The following is a 14,371-nucleotide window of genomic DNA, read 5'->3' on the forward strand; positions in this document are numbered from 1 at the left end:
GTTTTCTTAATAATTAATGCAATATGACATTTTATATGGTGGCAAAATAGAAATGTATTTCGAATAACGAATAAAAGATAAGAAACTGCTTTACCTATTACTTTCTAAATAAAAATAAAAATTTGAATCATATTGGTGAGTGTAGGTACTACATTATAATATTTATATGTCTCATTTTTCTACTAATTAATATAATAAGACATTTTACATGGTGATAAAACAGTCATAATTAAATGAAACAGGAGTTACTTACTTCAACACTCAATTTCAAGCTAATTAAATGTAACGATCTCGTCCAGATATCTCAAAGACTGATAATGTACGTAGCAGTCGTTTAATTCGCTCCATTAACTAAGAACGGGCTTAATGCTTCAGTTAATAAATTATTATACCAACATTTTACTCCCTACAAATTAGCGAGTACGAAACCAGTCGGAAATTGTTACTCGAGTTTACAAGTAAAAATTGTTTAAAAATACATTACTCCTGGCTGAAAATATACAGGATCAATATTCATTTTGTTCCAAGGGATTGAATATTGTTTTCCATAGCTCGGTTTTATGCATCTATAACCATATGCAACGGAGATACCAAGATGTTTCCATTGAAATGGTTCGTTCCGCGCAATTCCAAGCTCAAGGCATTTAAGCTTCTCATAAATCTTTCGAACGAAACCTTTCACAGAATATATTGTAGAACGTGTTAATAATTTGTAACACCTGCCGACAGATGTCGAGAATAAACTTCTCGTACCTGCTACGGCGTCTCGTGAAACTGAAATTCCCACGTTAGCAAGATAATTAAGAATACCTTCGATATGCCATTGTTTCTAAGCTCCATGGAATCATTACATGCAGAGTGATATTAAACTAATATTCACGAAGAACGTTGGAATATATTTCATTGGAGGAATACTAAGACATAGTTACAAACAGTACAAACAAAATAATTCCTATAAAAATATAATAACCTAAAGTTAATTAAAATTGAAATTTATTAAACCAAAGTTTTTTTGTCAAAATTATAATAATCAAGGTAAAGGACGCAGGACATAGTCTTCGAATCATTGAAACCAATTGAAATATTTTAAGTAAATACTATAATCATGTAAATGCCACAATATTAGAAACCATTTGTCCAGTTGTCTATTAAAGAACAAATCTTGGGTGACTCAGTCTGTATAATGAACGTTTAATCCAGGCGAATTCAAAGCGTTTTTCACTTAATAACACCAAGATTCGATATAGATTAAGTTTTTTAATTGTTAAACTTGTAATCAGCGTTACTTAGTTATTATAACTAAGTTATTATTATCATAATAAGTGATATTATATTCGTTTTTTAAAAGAAAGAATATTATTAAATAAAATTTTCATTCTCCTTTTCTGATAATTCATTCATGTTCTATAAGTTACATTATGTAATAGGACATGATTCCTGTTTGCACATTTTGTAACGAAATAGCTCCGAGGGTAAAGGGTTAAAAATGGTGCTAGCATATTATGAAATATTTAAATGCCCGAGTTACCCCAAAATTGGCCACTTTTCAACATCCTTTGACGTAGAAGCGTCACTCTCCTGCATGTACCTCGTAAAGTTTTACTTGTAATCAGCTTTTCCTCGGAACATATTGCAACGATAAATTTCTTATGGAAATCCTTCAAGTATATTGCTCTGGAATTGCGAATATGTATCTGGACGCGACCGATTGAAATGCTATGCAAAATGTTTAGTTACAGTTTGTAATCACTCCTATCGCAATACAATATTACATATTCGCATAATTCGTGGCATTTTTACGTTATAAAATTTCCACGATTAATTGATGACTCTGATATTTTTTAAACACATTTCACTTGTCTGATCTGTCTCTGATTATGTTCCCTGGCTTCCCTTGCCTGGCAATTTGCCGCTGATTACAAGTTTAACAACTGACACTTTGATTAATGATCCCAAAGCAGAAAATGAAATATATCAAATACGTACAGCAAAAGAAAAATAATCGGTTTCATTATACATAGGCGATTAACTTTCTCGTTTAATTTACTCTTATCGACTTTAATAAATCAGTTTCTCGCTAACACTCGTGTTTGTAAACGTTGTTTTTTTTTTTATAGATTCCCGGTACATTGTCTTTATTCATGGGACACAATGCAAGTCGCCAGGGTGAGCGATAGTAATGAACTTGTTTTGTTGTAATATGAGCAGTAACTACAAGATGGAGTTTTATTTAACTTGGATCATTAATTCTCGTCGTCGGTGTGAAATTACCGATTAATCAGTGCCATGCCTCGGGCATTTTTAGAAGATACTTTCAACCCTTCGCGTTAGTATCATTATTATTTCTCGGACAATGATAAATAAAACGGCCTCAGCGAGTGCTTCACTCCCTATAAATAGAAATGTATTTCAAACAACGAATAAAAATGTACACACCGTAGTGTACATCGAATTATACATCTTGTAAATACATAGTTTATTTATCATTACTCAAGAAATTTTTTAAAGGCGAGCAGGATGAACAATGAGTCCTTATTATTACTATCTAATGTTTGCGAGGTTTGTTAATCGCCATATATGAAATTTAATGATCTGGCACTCTTTTTGTTCACAAACAGGGAGCAATTTTAATATTCGAATATTTTACAATTTCACTGAGTTGTAATACCTATTTCACCTAATTTTATGCAATGCTTATCGTACTATTTAATTGTTTCAACGTGGAAAATTCAAAACAATGACTATTTTCATAAACAATTCAGCATCTAGGGCCAATCGATTGTCTGATAGGCGATTACTTAAATTTTGCATTTATTAGTCAACAAATAAACAATCACTGTGTTTTTTTTCATATTGAAAATCTCTCTACAATAGTATTTCTTAACACATTCGCGACCGATAGATTTTTTACGTTTCTAATACCGAGTTCTGACGAAAATAATAAAATTCTGATGCTGGACATCGCGAATTTGTATCGTTAGGGCGGAGATAAAAATTACAAAATATGTTTTGAAATATCAAGGTTGTAAATATGTAGTGTATAAAATAAAAAGGTTTTGCATAAGATAAAAAGAATAGAATTTGAAGTTACCTGAATTTACGTCAGCTGTCGTGAATGTATCAATGTTATAATGAAACGAGCCGTTCGTTGCACAAATCGATTGACTCCATAAAACAAAAAGTTGAGGAATCCGATGAAATGATTTACAAATAATAATAATAATGCGACGTAATAATGTTTGTCGTTCAATGGTGTTAATCTCTATTATTCACGAAAGTTACGACTAGACTGCGGATCTTTATGCAAAATAAAATCTTCGCGAACGTGCCTACAAAAGTTGAACCTAAATAGGAATTTATTCTATTTAGTAAATATTATAACATGAACTTTACTTTAAATCTTTTTTATATTCTTGCATATTGTTTGCATTTTGTAGTTTCTTGCACATTCAAATTTCCTTTAAATGCATACAGATCCGCAGTCTAGTTATGACTATGTCAAGTGCTTTGACACTTGAATTTCAGATTTGCTAAAAAGTGGAGTTAATCGGTTTGTCCAGTGAACGGCTCAAATATCATAATGAAGTATCCATTCGAATATTTAAGTTACTCACTGTAATTAATCTAAAAATTGTCCATACATTTGTTCACGTTATGTTACATCGACTCCTGCAACGATTTTGCAATGATCTCTTGCTCTTCTTCGGTGAAAACGCTTTTATTAAGAAAATCGCCAACGTTCGACGCGTGTCTTTCCAACAATAGTCTCCTCTCTTCTTTAACGTGTTCCATGTAAATCATCTCGCGTCTTCTTCGTTCCTCGGCTTCCATCTTCATGTTGATGATTTCTTCGTCGCGAATCTGGCGTCTTTTCTCGATCAACCGAACCAAGTCCTCCCTATACTGTAACTGCATTCTTCGTTTAGCCTCCGCGGTGAGTCTGGCAGTTCTCTCGTCCTCCATAATCTTCTTCATGATTTCTTCCGCGAATGCTCTATCCTGCTCTAGGTATCGCAATTTACATTGTTCCGTGAAAACGATCTGTTCCTCCAAATTAGCTGCCAGTTCTTCCCTCATCTTTTCCCTCTTAACGATCTCCTCTTTCTCCTTCAACAACAGTTCACATTTTACGTCCTCGGTTATCAATTCAGCGATCAGCCTCTCCTTTTCCCGCTTCAAAATCTCCGCGTTCGTCAACGCGCTCGCAAGTTCGGCGATTATTCGTTCCCTGTCTTGCGTTCGTGTTTCGCGAAGTCTCTTGGCCTCCTGCCTTCGGCGATCGATCTCTTCCCAATATTTTTCGCACTCGAGAAGCTTCTTCGCTTCAGCCTCCATTTCCTCCTCGCGATGGATGTCCTTCATCTCCTGAAAAATTAAACGCTCCCTTTTCATGATCTCCATCAGTTCCTCCTTCGCCTTTTTCGCCTTAAACTTTTCGCGTTGTTCCCTTATTCGATCGACTTCCGTTAAGACTTCCCTTTCCCTTCGCGCTTCCTCCGCCATGATACACCTCTCTTCTTCTTTCCGCGTTATCTGCTCGGTCAGCTGTCTCCTATAATCTTCGGCATTTTTAAGCTCTTCGGATCTTCGACGATGATCGCGCGCCAGGGCCGCCTGCTGTTCGAGCCGCGTCACTTTCGCAGCGTGTTGTTTTCGTACGTTCTCGATGTATCGCTCGGTCTCCCTTTCCGCGAACTGTGCCCGAAGTTCCTTGGCGATGTACGCCCGTCGCAATTTCGCTTCGAGTTCCACGATCTCGTCGTAGGATTCTCGATTGCGACTGCTTCGTCTCAGCTTCGCGATTGGACCGGCCATCGTTTTGGTAGCCCCTGACTCTAACCGTTCGCCATTTGGTTCTCCGTCCATGTTCGGTTCTCGTCGAAGGCGTGGAGCCGTGGATCGCAAGAATTCTTCGGGATCGCGGGCGATTATTATCGGTAATTAGCAAGCGCAACTTTTTAATAGATACGAGTTTCGCTACACCAAGTTTCAGATAGCGAGTGGAAGACTCGCAGCGACCAGTGTTGGTATGTCTCTTGTTTTCAAAGAATTTAAAACACGTACGTTTAATAGAAGAGAGTGCTAAGTAGGAGAAGAAATTGTTTTGTTCTAGGCTGTTGGCAGAGTTGTTGGTGAGGCCAACCGCCTCGGACGCAAATATGGGCCTTTTTCTTGGAGTTTCCCTTGAGTATCTTTCGTGGTACTTGGTTATGGAATTCCCTATTATCTGTATATAATTTTAGCGAAGATTTAGAAAACGATGTCGAAGATGAACTGATTTCTTCAAGAAGATGGCGTGTAAATAGAATTGTATCATGAAATTCCGATACGAATATCGATTATGAAATGTGCAGTTCGATTTAAAGATCCAAAGAATTTCGAATTCTTGGATCTGAAATTCTTCAACATTAACATCTGATCGTACAATAAGAATTTCGGTACTTACTAAATCGATCACTTTGATTTTTTGTAGCCCCAAATTTCAGCAACGATATATATACACACTTCTAAATATAATTATTCATTCGATATCGTTTGTTATTCCTTGACTAATATTTAAACGACCAATGTTTACTTCCGTCCTTGTATCTCATTCGTGGTTTTCTCTATGATCGTGTAAAATGACTCGTTTTTGTTTACTGCATCGCTAATCACGTCTCTCTCAAGCATTCTTCGTCATGGGTCGTATCGTGATTTACATGTCATATAATTAACCCGTGGATTGATTTAACATTGCGTAATTTTCTGTGAAACGTGACGGAGTACGTGAGAAGTGGACGGCTCTGCAACAAAAAATTGTTCCCGCTGTACACTGCGAACCACGGTCTGCCCGCGCATTTGCATTTCACACGTTCCGCGAGTAACCCGGGCACTTGGAGCGAAATTAATATCAGATTAACGGTACGTTCGATTCGTTTCTTCTTGCGGGATCTTAATTGCACTTTGGGAACTTTCGCACGGTCAATTGGATTAATTTTGAATTTATTCACCGTTCTCCATCGAATCCTATCAAATCATAGTTATTAATCCTCCTTCGGCCAGCTTTAAGATTTTAATAGCATATTTTAAATTCAAATGGGTATGAGGTTAAAAATGATTGGATAGTACCGTAGAGATCTGAGGGAATTAGGCGACATCTTTTCCTCTACAGGAAACACAGCTAAAGTAACCTGTACTAAATTAAAATTTAAAATTAAAGTAGCATACGAATCGAAGAAAAATAATATTGTTAGATTTTTTATCGTAATGTATACTAATATTATAAAGAGGTAAAGTTTGTTTGTTTGTTTGTATGTAGGGGGTAATCTCCGGAACTACTAAACCGATTTCAAACATTTTTTCACTAATAAAAAGCTACGCTATCCCTGAGTAACATAGGCTCTTTTATTTTGATTAAAATACATTTTTAATTTGGAATCTCAAAATTTGTAAATCCAGTCGGAAGAAAAGTTCAGATCCCTTCAGAAAGAGCTTGAGGTAGAATGCGTAATTAATAAAATTAATTACAACCTGAGGATTATTATTTATTAGAGCCCATTTTCTAACAAAAATAATGTATCAAATCACGACCAAATCGTGATCAAATCACGATTTTGTATAATATATTAAACTGCATGATCTTACGTGTTAATTTTTAGTTCGAATACTATCAATAAAAAAAGTACCGGCACAACCGTACTGTACTTAAAAAAAAAATTGTCGTTTTGCTACTCAGCTTACAAAATGTATCAACGTTGCGAAAAGTTTTCGTTACTTTGTTATTAGCGCCATGATTTCAAGTTTGAGGAAATAATCACGTACAATCAGTCTTCCGTGCATTCTGAAAAGGTGCGAGATCTAACTCACGCACGCCTCGACTGACTTTGATATATGTGGCCTCCAATTACGGCCTCCTTGTTCCCAGGAAGCAGATGTTCTTCCAAATGCCGTATGCTGCAACGTGTATGAGCATTCGTGACAGACACCAATTGCCGAATGATGGCAGATAGGTAGCAACACCCGAAATTTGTTATATCGGTGAATATCTTGAAAAATTGTTAACAGTCTCCGATCAATTCAACTTAATTTAAAAATATTCGACAAAGGTAGCTTGCTCGTTTAAGCATAACAGAAATCGAACGAAATTAGTCTTCGTTGCAAGCAGTTTAATCAACAATGTCTCGATTTGTTGTATTATTACATTTGAAGATCCATGAAAATAATTTTAAGGTAATAATTGGATAATTAATATAATAATGCAAATTAACTGGATATTATTGTAAATGAGACCGTGAGAATATAATGCATTTCGATTTATCATAAAAATACTACAATGTTAGTGGGTCTATTTTTATTATACTAAAAACAACTTAAGCAAATAAGTAAATAGAATTTTTTTAGTACTTTTAAGTTTTCAGTCCTTTGCGGTAAATCAAAATCCATTTTTATTCTCGTCAGTTTACTTAACAATATTTATAATAATATATAATAATATTCAATTGGTTTGCTTTATTATATTTTTATCAGACAATTAAAATAAATTTATTTTTGTAGACTGAAATTTTACTTTCTTGAAATTTTAGAAAAATCGAGCGAGAACGGGATCGCAGTGCGGAAAAGGTCGCTTCCTCCAAGCTCGAACTTCAATGTACACGTTATTAATATAACATCAGATATTCAGTACTTGATGCGTAATTCATCCAAGTGTAAATGAGATTCGCTGACGAAGTAACTACGTTGCCGTTTAATTTCAAGTATTAACAATTTAACGTTAGAATTATTCAATTCCACGAAGTTCATGAACGGCGCAGATCCAGTTAAATTTATATATCACCGTTGCATACCTTTGGAAGCGTGAAGGACAACACAACCCAGGGTTACGTTACGCTCGCATTAAATCCGTTTCAAAATATTTTTTTTCGTTTACATCACAGCGTGGTATGATCGCCTTCCGTCGTTCCCTGGTAATTGCTTTACCTTAGCAAATTAATCTCTGCGCGTGAATTTTATGAATATAACGGATACATAATTTACATCGGTAATATGACCGTGGAAACCCGGCGTTTGTAATCGTATCAGATACATATAAGGTGTTAATTACAGTCGCGACGGAATGCGCTGCGAATGTGTGGAGCATTCCATCGAAACCAGTGGCAAAAGTGTCTCACCGGAATAAGGGTACTTTGAATATACTTGTAATTCAATTAAACGAATTTCTTGTAGACCGATAACCCAACGTGACGAAGATAATACTAGTCTGATCAAGTATACTCTCAATATTTAATTCTTTTTAAATGCTCAGATATTTTATCTTTGTTCATTTATTTTTCCTTTAATACCAAAACGCTTAAAAATAATTTAATTGAAATGTACGTAGTTATATCTGTAAATAGTATAACAGGAAAATACGTCATTAGACTATATGATCTTCATTGTTTTGTACTATAACCATTGCACTGAAATTTACTTATTTTAATTACAGTTATATTTAACAAAACATTATTCTGGTGAGTCATAACTGCAATTAGCAGGATACCTTTAAAGCATCGTGGTTTCGTTGGATCTTTCTCGAGCAACTAATGAACGTGATAGAATAATACAAATTTTATTTTAATTTATCGATGAAATGGTAATATTATGGATAAGTATCAGGATTCATATAAGTTTGACCTTTTTGGTAATCTCTTTTGAGTACATCTCTTTTGAAACCTTTTTGGTACTTTAATTTTTTAGACCTTTGATAAATTGGATAATCTTGACTTTGTTAACCCAGCATTAGCCTTAGAACTAATAGATACGTTTTGTTTCACGTGGTTTAACGCAGTTGTGAGGACGTAATATCCCTTCGGATGCAACCTACAAATTCCGTCTAAATTGTTCACCAAGTAACGCCCACACAGCGTTCGTAATTTACGCACCTTAATTCCTTTAGAACAGTTTTTTCTCTTTTCCCTATCCCTGTCATTATCTTGCCTATCTTTTGACTCTATAATTATTACTTTTTACACAGTGGCGTGGCCAGTAATTTCGAGGTTCGTTAAAATTTATGGTGGATCCTTTTTCGAGGGAAATTGATCTTTTCTTTTGAATCTCGTATAATATTAGATAAAAGTAGAGTGGAATTTTTCATTTTTCATATGGATTAACCAACAAAGCTCGTGAGTGCTTGTTGAATTTCCACGAAAATCCTGTGATTTTCTTTTTGTACATTTAACCCTTTGATCGCGGGACGATTTTTGCTGGAAATTTTAAGAGGCGTAGAGGTATGAATTTTTTAAAAATATCAGCTTATAGAGAATGACGAGACGTTTAATTTCAGAGATAAAAATTGAAAACTTAGCAGATATTTCTCCTAAAATTCAATTTTTACAATCACCTTATAACTTTTCAATTTTTATTTTCGAAACAAAGCATCCTACGAATAAACTGTAAATATAAAAAAGTTTCGACTCATCATTCCCCGTAAGCTCGTGTTTTTGAAAAATTGATTTAACGAATACAAACATTTTTCTGACTCCATTTCTCGAGGGCGTGTATACATATACCCCCTTAGCAGTCAAAGAGTTAATAATTCACATGTAACGTGTTGCGAAACTTGTAAACTGTAGCTTGGAAGGATTTTAATGTATTAAACCTTAAATGAAGTAAATATAACGTAGTACTGCAATTAATGTAAGAATTTGCGAATAATGCAAATCAAGCTCCAAACTTGTGTACAAAGATTTCACGTCATACTACATATAAACAATGCATTATATAAAAGAAACCTCATAACGCCTTTTAAATGGAAAATATTTTTGTCTTTATTTTTTATAATAACTATTTCGGCAATAGTCAATGTGGTTTTCGAAATATCCACGGAAAACTCATTCTTGATCCTGTTAAGGGCTGCAAAGAGTAACGCGTCAAATGATAACTACGAAATGATAACTTCAAACATTACCCGTCACGACTAAATCGTAAATCGAGAGTTATATATGTACGAAAAACTCAGTGCGATAAGAACATTGATCAAACCTGAGACATGGATCGTTCTTAGCAGTTGTTTACAATTAATCATGTCGGTTGCAAAGGTGATCGCGCGCGTGCGCAATTCTACAATTAGAGTGAAAACAAAGTCAACGTACTTTATTCGCGCGCAGGCTCGAACCTCGATTATTTCTATAAATCCCAGTCGCGTGCACTTCACATTGTTGAAATAATTCACCGTGACAAACTATTTGTTCGCATCGCAGACTGCGACGGCACTCGGCGTAGTTTCGCGCACTCGGAGAATATTTCGTACGACGAATTTTCTTCAGAATCGAATTCGAGGGAGGTTCGCGCGTCGTAGAAAACGCGGCAGACACACTTCGAAACGGACTGGAGCGTTCCAGTAAATGTAGCCGGCACGGAGGATTCAGACCGACTAACCGGCTTTCCACGTCAGGGCACACGCGAACCGAACCTATGCCGCGCGGCCTCTTTAAACTCATCCTTCTGATAGGTTCGCGCTGAACCCACCAGGTACCTTCTTTTAAGGCCCGTTTTCACGTCATTCGAAGTCACGACTCGGGGCTTCAACTATCACCGCAGTTGGCATAACTATCGAAGCCGTTCCAACTGCCAGTACTTCTGACAACATTGTCATTTTCTGAACGCAGTCAACACCAGGTTTACGGAGCGTGATCATTTTTGTCCACTTCTACGATAGTTTCAGCAGAAAATTTACAGAAACCATTTACATTTTCCGCCAATCGAAAGGAATGATAAAAAAAAAAATGTACTTACAAATATAGAAGATTCATACTTAACGGGACATTTCACTGTGAACGCACAAAAAAAAAGTATATTTTCAATCATTTTTTTCTCAGGAACTATTGCATAAAATTGAATGAATGTTTTGTTCCTCTTAAAAGTATGATTACGGAAAGTAAATGAAAAAAATTTTTTTTTGTAAAACATATTTCGTCATTTATTTACAAAATAATATGCATGTGTGCAAAAAAAAAGTTATCCGCTGGTGCTGGTAATTTTGGCTCTCCTCGTAATCTGAAACAGAAAATCGAAAAAGTTTATTAAACTATGTCGTTACACCTATCGACGGAACCTCGAAGCAGTTGGTATTTTGATTTTTACTTACAATTTCACCTGATTTATGGTACAAAAAAAGTGTTTTTTTTTTCTCTCTTTCACAAGAAACGCTGCCATTTTGTTTATTTTCGATGAAATAAATAAGTGGAGGTTCCGACCATAGGTGTGACGACATAGCTTAATAAACTTTTTCGATATTCTGTTTCAGATTACCAGAAGAGCCAAAATCACCTGCGCCAGCGGATAACTTTTTTTTTGCACACATGCATATTATTTTGTAAATAAATGATGAAATATTTTTTACTAAAAAAAGAAAAGTGTTTAATTACTTTCCTTAATCATACTTTTAAGAGGAAAAAACATTTATTCAATTTTATGCAATAGTTCCTAAGAAAAAAATTATTGAAAATATGCTTTTTTTTCTGCGGTTACAGTGAAATGCCCCCTTAACGACGTATTTTAATCATTTGACTGCGAATAGTGTGCAAAAAAAAAAAGTTATCCGCTGGCGTAGGTGATTACATATATTAATATATAGTATAATACATTACAATCCTTATAATATATTAATATATAGTATTAACATATATTTGTCCTCAATAGTTAGGTTCAAAGAATCATTAATTTCATCAAATCAATCTTTTAGAAGTATCACCTTATAGAGAATAACGAGACAAAACATTTTTATATGTACAATTTATTCATTCGACATTTACAAGAATAACAATTACAAACTTAAAAGTTCTGTTTCTCGAAAGTCAGTTGGATTTTAAAATATAAATTGCTGTAACTTAGCCGAATGTTATCGAAATTTGTTCAAATTATGTACACGTACGTAGCAGAGTCCACCGGTGCCTAGCAATCCATCAAAAAGCTGAAAATCCATTACTGTTTATTATTATTTAATTGGAAATTGGAGTAGATTTAACTGAAAATGGAGTATTTTTTTCAAGAATTGTGATTTACTAACTCGTAAGTACTAGGAGTTGACTACCAGGTGCAAAAAGGTGCAAAAAATGCTCGGAGTATAAAGAATTAAAGCCGTGACGTAAGTCATGACTTTGCGATAACAACGCATTCGATCATGGCTTGGAATATTTATAAAGTATCACATCTGATGAAACCACAGAGATGAATACAGATTTTAGGAAATAATCAACCATAACTACATAATTTACTTCCCTTGTTATTACGATATTATTTGTTTAATATTTGATCATTTCGAGGAAGAACATATTACGAAGTTGAGATCTACAAATAGCTTTATTTAAGTTCGAAGGTGTCTTTAAATATAATAGAATAACTTTAAGACCTAGATAGAGTAGTTTTAATTTTATTACATTATAGATCGGTTAGTTCTATAATGGCATTTTTAACAGACTTCGAAAAAGGAGGAGGTTACTCAATTCGACATGTATATTTTTTGTTGTATGTATTATGAATCTAAGTATAAACTATTGTGCTATTATGCTATTATGCTACATGATATAAATTTGTTTTCCAATTTTTATTTATTTAAAAAGAACTGATTAATTCAAAGCGATCAGTAAAAATTAAGTGTATACTAAGTGGAGTAGCACAAATATTAAATATATTTTTTCATTTCGTAATTTATGTTTGTGGAAATTTGAAAAATTTCAACGTTTTACGCGTGTCAAGTTTATTCATTTAATTGTATCGATAACAATTTGAAACAAATGTTATTAATCATTTCATAATCTTCTTTCACATCTAGAAAAACTAAAAAAATTATTCAATATAAATGTATGGTTAATGTCGACTTATATTCTGTTACACATTTATTGTTACATTATCCCCAAACAGGAAAAGTGAAGCATTCTTTATTTAAACGTGAAAATCTTTTTTGGAAATAAGAGTGTATTGCAAAATTCAATACAAACTAAACTTTTCCAATTTGATTACTCCACTAGAACATTCTTATACTATTGTTAGTGGAAAAAATTTACTTCATTTTCCCTTCAATTGTAGTAAATCCTAGTAAATTGACCTTTTTTCTTCTCAATTATAACCAAAAATGTTACGAACATAATACATAAATCTTTATGAGAGAAAGCAAAACTCATCCCTTGCGGGGATCGAACCCGCGACCTTTGGATTAGAAGTCCAACGCGCTATCCTCTGCGCCAAAGGGACTATGTTTTCTTCACGACCTTATGATAGTATACTTGCGTATCAATAGATAATATTTTTAAAGTAAATTAAGTATATTGATGTAGATTATGCTCTTATTCGTTCGTGTAATAATTATTAAACAGTCGTTATATTTTGTTGTCTATAATAACATTTTAAAACTTATCGTGTCTAACTCTTACGGAAATGTTCATCCAATCAAATTATAAACTCGATTTTCAGCATTATTTCGCAACTCTCAAAAGCCATGAAAAACAAGTAATGGAGTTATCGATGTAATCCAAGCTTACACGATACCGAGGCATTTAGGTATTTTCTCTAGCCATAAAAAACATCGAGCTCATCTCAAAATAAATGCATGCCATTATTTTTTAATAAAATTCTTACGTTCAAGGCAACGTATATTAAAAACTCATTAACTGGGGAATACAAAGTTTCAAGAAGATATTCTCGTAGCAGAGAAGAATGACGTATCGTAAACCATTTCTTTATATGTTTATACTTTAAACTATTTTGTTAAAAATGTAGACTCAAAGGTGAATTTAATGAAGTATACACTATAAACTCCATTATTAATAATAATAATGTACAAGTATTTCTATACTCTGTAATTGTACGATGATAATAAGTATTCTCTTGATACCTCTATCTTTTACGTAAAAGTACCTCAAGCACATTTATTTTTAACAAAGATTTACTCTCCACGTTTCTGAACAAAGATGTTCTTCAATCATGCTTTTAATCTTTACTTTAACAGTTTACGTGGAAAGCTGCACTCCAAGTATGGTAATCGTGTTTTCTTTACTAATTTTCCATTTTCTTGCTTCGTGATGAAGCGTCCCAGGCAGGAAGCGTCTCGACGTCGTGCAGAGTTTCCTTCCGTGTATTAATCTCGACGCGGAGTGCAGAGAATGCGGGAAGAAAATATGATACACGATAGCATCAGCTGGATAGGCAGAGTATAGAGGGACATTAGGGGAGAGGACAAAGCGAACATTAGACGACGAGGGAATACAGGGAAAAGAAAGGAAACAGGGATGGAAATAAGGAAAATTGTGAGATTGAGTAGGAGGGGGTGGCAGTGTAATGAATAAAAGGGAGCAAAATGACGTAAAAGATAAGTGGAGGAGAGATGGTAGAAAGGTGAAAGAGCAGTGCAGCTTTCATT

The 14,371-nt window shown here is 34.3% G+C and overlaps 2 protein-coding genes and 1 non-coding gene across 5 annotated transcripts in view; all 3 read right to left on the reverse strand.

The window, feature by feature from the left end:
* The window catches only part of LOC128891685 (uncharacterized), a 77,905-nt gene extending 67,508 nt beyond the window's left edge, over positions 1 to 10,397 (reverse strand). Inside the window, exon 1 of one of the 3 annotated variants that reach the window (XM_054151377.1) lies at positions 10,107 to 10,397. The gene's annotated coding sequence lies outside the window, so the exon portion shown is untranslated. Of the gene's footprint in view, positions 1 to 3,614; positions 3,734 to 10,106 lie in introns of those variants that run through there. The other 2 variants (XM_054151379.1, XM_054151381.1) reach the window with 2 other exon arrangements.
* Positions 3,658 to 4,866, reverse strand: LOC128892482 (meiosis-specific nuclear structural protein 1-like). The gene has a single exon (XM_054152924.1). It carries the CDS (start codon positions 4,864 to 4,866, stop codon positions 3,658 to 3,660), a length of 1,209 nt encoding a protein of 402 aa, XP_054008899.1.
* A 2,736-nt stretch (positions 10,398 to 13,133) lies between the features above and the next one.
* Trnar-ucu (transfer RNA arginine (anticodon UCU)) lies at positions 13,134 to 13,206 on the reverse strand. Its single transcript has one exon. It is a non-coding gene; the product is annotated as a tRNA-Arg (tRNA).
* Between the last annotated feature and the right edge of the window lie 1,165 nt (positions 13,207 to 14,371).

This window comes from Hylaeus anthracinus, unplaced genomic scaffold (assembly GCF_026225885.1).
Source record: "Hylaeus anthracinus isolate JK02 unplaced genomic scaffold, UHH_iyHylAnth1.0_haploid 12002, whole genome shotgun sequence".
In the NCBI taxonomy this organism is placed as follows: domain Eukaryota; kingdom Metazoa; phylum Arthropoda; class Insecta; order Hymenoptera; family Colletidae; genus Hylaeus; species Hylaeus anthracinus.